This window comes from Chiloscyllium plagiosum, chromosome 32 (assembly GCF_004010195.1).
Source record: "Chiloscyllium plagiosum isolate BGI_BamShark_2017 chromosome 32, ASM401019v2, whole genome shotgun sequence".
Classification (NCBI taxonomy): domain Eukaryota; kingdom Metazoa; phylum Chordata; class Chondrichthyes; order Orectolobiformes; family Hemiscylliidae; genus Chiloscyllium; species Chiloscyllium plagiosum.
Genome location: NC_057741.1, coordinates 40,180,391 through 40,186,452, shown reverse-complemented (window position 1 = coordinate 40,186,452; position 6,062 = coordinate 40,180,391). Strand labels below are relative to the sequence as shown.

Genomic DNA, 6,062 nt, shown 5'->3' with positions numbered 1-6,062 from the left:
TGATTCTCCTGCTCCTCGGATGCTGCCTGACCTGCTGTGCTTTTCCAGCAACACACACTCTTGATAAAAGATCTGTGCTGTAAGGATCGCCATGCTGTTCATTAAACTCTGCAAGGACTGAATTAATGCTTCTTAGAATCATATAGCACAGAGGCCATTCGGCTGCCCCGTTAATCCCACTCACCTGCTCCTTCCCCATTGTCTGCAGAATGTTTCCTGGTTTCCCTTTGAAGGTTATTGCTGGATCTGCTTGCACTACCCTTTCAGGCACACTTCCCTGACCATCATAACACTCTGCATCAAACAGTTCTCCATGATCCCTCCCTAGTTCCTTCCCAATTTCAATAAGTTTGTGCCTTCCTCTTACTGACCCTCTCCTACCAGGGGAAGAGCATTTGTTTGTTCAAAGTCGTGTTAATTGTGAACCTTTAAACCCGGCTGGTCAGCGAAATGCTCGCGGTCACCCCCCGACACATGATTGAGATTTGCTTTGACCTTTGGGCAGTGTTATACTGAGATGTGGTGTGATAATCTGAGAACAAGTGTGCTGTATCCTGCCTCTGAGTTGCTGTTTATACAAATTAATTACAAAGTTGAAATTTAATGTTGAGCTGGAGTGAAGGCATTAACATATGTGGAGGAGGTTCTTAATCTGACATGCTTTTCAAAAGAAGCAGCACTATTTTGAAACAAGAAATATTTTAACTCCAATAATTTGGAAAGGTTTAGGGAGGATTCATTGCTGGGTTTGGAGGACCCTGGTGTATAATGGCAGTAATGGCTGTCTCAGGTCATACTTACACAATTAAATTTTGCGAGTCCCTACAGTGTGAGAGCAGGCCATTCAGCCCATCGAGTCCCTACAGTGTGAGAGCAGGCCATTCAGCCCATCAAGTCCCTCAGAAGAGCATCCTGCCCAGATCCAGCCCATCCCTGCATTTCCCATGACTGACCCACCTAGCCAGCACGTCCCTAGACATTACGGACAATTTCCCATGGCCAATCCACCCTAACCTGCACATTTTCGGACTGTGGGAGGAAACCCATGCAGAGACTGGGGGAACGTGCAAACTCCACGCAATCGCCCGAGGGTGGAATTGAATCCGAGTCCCTGGTGCTGTGAGGCAGCAGTGCCAACCACTGAGCCACCATACACCCGCTTCTAATGCTCTGTCTTCTCTTTACTCTTTCATAAGTCACAGAATTTCTCTGGAGTCACCAACTGCATACCTGAACTAGTCCAAAGAAAATCCTTGAAAGTAGTTTGATGTGAACTCCATGGTTATGTGAAATGGTGTCTTACATTTGACCAAGTGACAGAGTTAGGGTCTACAGGAGCTTTGGTTACCATCTCAACTGAAGGATAAAGCTGTTGACAAAGTCCTCCCCCTCTGTCCTGCCCAATAACCTTCTCCAACATCACAAAAACATAAATAATTGCAAGTGCTGGAAATCAGAAGCAAAATCAGAAATTGCTGGAGAAGCTCAGCAGGTCTGGCAGCATCTGTAGAGAGAGAAACAGAGTTAACATCTTGAATCCAGTGATGCCAAAGAATGTTGTGTTTCTGATGAATTTGACTGCACTGCCAGGAAGTGACAGTGGAAATAACACCAGGACGGAGATGTCCTTGATGAGTTGCCATTGTCGATGAAAGTTTGTGTCTAACCTTTGACCTGAAGGTTCTGGAATATTTTAAAGGCTAGTGGGTGTTAAACATGGTCTACACAACAGGATCATTGGTCTTCTTAATGATTCAAAAGCCTTGTGCGCGAAGTCTCAAAGTGAGACTGACTCTTTGTACAGTCTCTGGTGATAAGTTTACACCCTTTAAAAGGATTCTTTCCCATGGTGTTAACTTTAATGGAAACTTTCTGATATTAAACTTAACCAATGGCTATTCTTGAACTTCATGACCTAACTTATTTCAAAGGGAATGGAGTATATATGTGAGGAGGTTTTGCTAAACAGTACAAGGCACTCATCAGACCATAACCAGAATACTGTGAGCAACTTTGTGGCTGTTCTCTCAGGAAGGATAGACTGGTATAGGAGGCAGTTCAGAGCAGGGTCGCTCAGCTAATACTGGGTATGGATAGACTGATGAGCAGTTGGGAATGTAATCATTTGACTTTAAAAGTCAAATGAGGGGTGACCTTATTGAAACGCTCAGAATTCTTCGAGACTTGACAGGGTAGATGTAGAAAGGATGTATCCCCATGTGGGAGAGTCTAGGACCAGATGGCATTATCTCCGAGTAAGGGTCTCCCATTTAAGACAGAGATGAGGAGAAATGTCGTCTTTCAGTGGACAGTGAATCTGTGGAATTGCTTACCCCAGGGGACTGTTGATCATTAACTAGATTCAAGGCTGAGAGAGACAGATTTTTAAATCCGGAAGGGAATAGAGGGTTCTGGGGAAAAGCCAGGAGACTGGGAGTGAGGATTATCAGATCAGCTGTGATCTCATTGTGAATGGTGGACACAGTGGACTTGTTGGACTGAATGATCTACTTCAGTCCCTGTGAGACTATTAAAATGGGAGGCTCTGCTATTTGTTTACAGTGTGTCCATGTGTTTCCTGAGACCCAAACACAAATGTACTGTTGATTTGCATGTCATGAACTTGAAATTGTTTGAGAATGCCAGGGTGTTTTATATAACCCTTTAAATGTGCGGCTAAAAACTCTCTTCAAAATGACATTTGTGTATCAGGGCTGGAAGCTGATGCTGAGGAGGGTGTTTGGAGAAATCCAGTCCCTGGGTGTTATTCAGTGGGAATGGCTCGCTCAGTCCAGTTTGGTAACTCACTAATCGACCCAAATAATACACTGCCTGTGCTGTGGACTGGTCGGTGTGGGCAGGTAGAAACAAAAAACAGAGGTATGGACAACAGTAGGCCATTCAGCCCTTCGAGCCTGCTGCACCATTCAGGATGGTCGTGGCTGATCATCCAACTCAGTCCCCTGTTCCTTCTTTCTCCCCACACCCTTTCAACCCATTAGCCCTAATAACCATGTCTATCTTCTCAAAAACGTTTGGTGTTTTGGCCTAACTGATTGCAGCAGAGAATTCCTCAGGCTTCCCACTGTCTGGGTGAAGACATTTCTCCTCATCCCTGTCCTACATGGCTTACCTTAGCTATTGACCCTCTGGCTCTGGACTCCCTGGTCTCTGGGAACATCTTTCCTGTCTGGCCCTGTTACAACTTGATCGGTTTTTATGAGGTTCCATCTCGTTCTTCTAAACTTGCTGTCCCAGGAATCAGACTGGGAAGACTTTGCTGCACTCCCTCTGGAAGGATCATGAGCCTGTAATTTAATTAACTCCAGATTCGGGGTAACTGCAGCTCCAGCAGATATTTCAGTGACACACTGGGGGCCATCTTCCCCCATAAAGATGTTACCACTCATGTTTATTCCAGCCTTTGGAACAGAATCCATTGATAATTCTAATCATTTTTGTCATCTCTATCAATGTTTTGGATGTGAATATTGGAGGTATAGTTAGTGAGTTTGCAGATAACACCAAAGTAAGTGGGGTAGTGGGCAACCAGAACCTAAACATTAACTCTGGTTTCTCTCCACAGATGCTGCCAGACCTGCTGAGTTTTTCTAGCAATTTCTGTTTTGGTTACCTCCGAGTGCGACAGGACCTTGATCAGATGGGCCGAGGAATGGCAGATGGAGTTTAATTTAGATAAATGTGAGATGTTGTATTTTGGTAAGGCAAATCAGGGTGGGAATTATGTAGTTAATGGTAGGGCCCTGGGGAGTGTCGTTGAACAAAGAAACCGAGGGATGCCGGTGCATAATTCCTTGAAAGTGGAGTCTCAGGTAGACAGGGCAGTGAAGGAGACATTTGGTAGGCTTGCCTTTATTGGTCAGGACATTGAATATAGGAATTGGGACGTCATGTTGAGGCTGTACAGGACATTGATGAGGCTACTTTTGGAATATTTCATGTAATTCTGGTCTCCCTGCTATAGGAAGGATGTTGCTGAAATTAAAAGGTTTGAGCTATAAGGAGGGACTGAATATGTTGGGGCTGTTTTCCCTGGAGCATTGGAGACTGAGGGGTGACCTTATAGAGGTTTATAAAATCATGAGGGACATGGATAGGATAAATAACCAAGATCCTTTTCCCCAGGGTAGAGATATCCAAAACTCAAGGGCAAAGATTTAAGATGAGAGGGGAAAGATGTAAAAGGGACCTGAAGGGTAACATTTTCACACAGAGGGTACTGTATGTATGGAATGAGCTGCTGGAGGAAGTGTTGGAGACTAGTAGAATGATAACATTTAAAAAGCATCTGGATGGGTATATGAATAGGAAGGATATGGAGGGATGTGAGCCAAGTGTTGGCAAATGGGACTAGGTCAGACTAGGATATCGAGACTAGAACTGTTTAGGATATCTGGTCAGCATGGATGAGTTGGACCAAAGCGTCTGTTTCCATGCTGTATAACTCTATGACTCTTCTCTCAAACTTCTATGACTCTGAGTTTGAGACAACAAACTGACAAATGATTAAGCAATATATTTTACCAAACTCTATTATTCCACTCTTGCATACATCTTGGGTCTTTACAGAGATTTTCTGATCCTCCTTTTCCTTATTATTTTCATGTTTTCCAGCTGCAGTTTTGAAATATGAAAACAACGTCATGAACATTCGACAGTTCAATTGTTCCCCACATCCCTATTGGCTGCCCAACTTCATGGATGTCTTCACTTGGTCTTTGCCGTTTGTTGGAGAGAAAGGTATGTAACAGTGTTCGAGGGGCTGGCTTTCGTTCTGGTCAGAGGGTAACACACTATCTGCTGGGTTGGATGCTCTGGGATTGTGATCCCCCTCCAGAGACATGTACACAGCCTTTCTCCCTGTGCAAGGCTGCCTTCATCCAGATGAGACTTCAACTGAGGTCCCCTCCCTGGTGTCAGGGAGATGTTGGAAACACCTAGCCACTAGCTCAGAGAAGAGCAAGGGAATTCTCCCAGCTGATCTGGACAATACATGTCCCTCGACCATCACCGCTGCAGCACAGTGTCTGGTCACCGCCTCACTGCTGTCTGTGGGATAATGCCTTGCAAAAATTACCAGCTTCTGTTTTCCCACATTGTAAATGCATTTGTGCAGCCAATGTAGCCTTTTTAAAGACTGGGATACCCTGAAGCTGTGAAAGAAAGTAGACAAATGCAGGTCTGTCAATGACTCAACATTGAAGATCAAAACTCATGTCACGGTTTGTCTGTAGCACCTTGCTTGACATGCAGTGGTTCAGGACATGCAGTGAATGTTGTGAATATCCAGAATTTGATGTTTGGTGAATGGCAGTCCACCTGCTTTCTTCAGCCAAATGACATCTCATCCTCTCACTCCCTGTTACTTTGGGAACTTGCTGGGTTTGTAGGTTAGTTGCCCATCAAACTCATCATAGAAGTTTACTGCTGAAACTATACAGTGCACATACCTTTTCAACAATGTCACATGGCTCAAATAATGCATCCTCTCTGGGCCAACAAAGCAAACTATTTTAACAGCTTGCCAACTTCCTTACTGTCTGTACATTGGTGGAGATTCCAAAATGTCAATTTTAAATTGAAAAACAATGTAGACCCTGGAACTGAGCTAAAGGAGCAGAGTGCATTGTGGAGAGATGGTTAACCAGGTCCCTGTGGAAATTACTGCTATTGGAAATACAGACACCAGTCCTACACTTTTTATAACTCCAGGGACTTTAACCTCAAGTCCTGGGAGTAGAATTTGAACCCACACCTTTATCACTCAGAGGACAGAGATGCTTTAACTTGTAAAAGACGCCTTTAGTGGGTATGGGTGCTTTTGTTGAGCTGTTGGCTTTTCCTTCTGGAGGCTGTGTGCTGATTAGAAACTTCCTCCCGGTCAATCAAGAGAGAATCCTGCTCTCATTGTCTCCCACATTAAGCTGCTTATAATAGTACATACAGTGTGCTGCAGAATCCTCATTTTTAAAAAGAAAAATCCATTTACCAAAATATTTTTAAAAAATTAGTTGGAAGACACAGCATTGTCTCTCTCAATC

The 6,062-nt window shown here is 44.0% G+C and overlaps 1 protein-coding gene across 6 annotated transcripts in view; it reads left to right on the top strand.

The window, feature by feature from the left end:
• LOC122539543 (serine/threonine-protein phosphatase 2B catalytic subunit alpha isoform) overlaps window positions 1-6,062 on the top strand; it is a 306,563-nt gene that overhangs the window by 276,317 nt on the left and 24,184 nt on the right. For all 6 annotated transcript variants that reach the window (XM_043674506.1, XM_043674511.1, XM_043674512.1 and 3 more), the window contains exon 9: window positions 4,636-4,761. In XM_043674506.1, coding sequence (XP_043530441.1) covers window positions 4,636-4,761 — 126 coding nt within the window. The remainder of the gene's footprint in view (window positions 1-4,635; window positions 4,762-6,062) is intronic.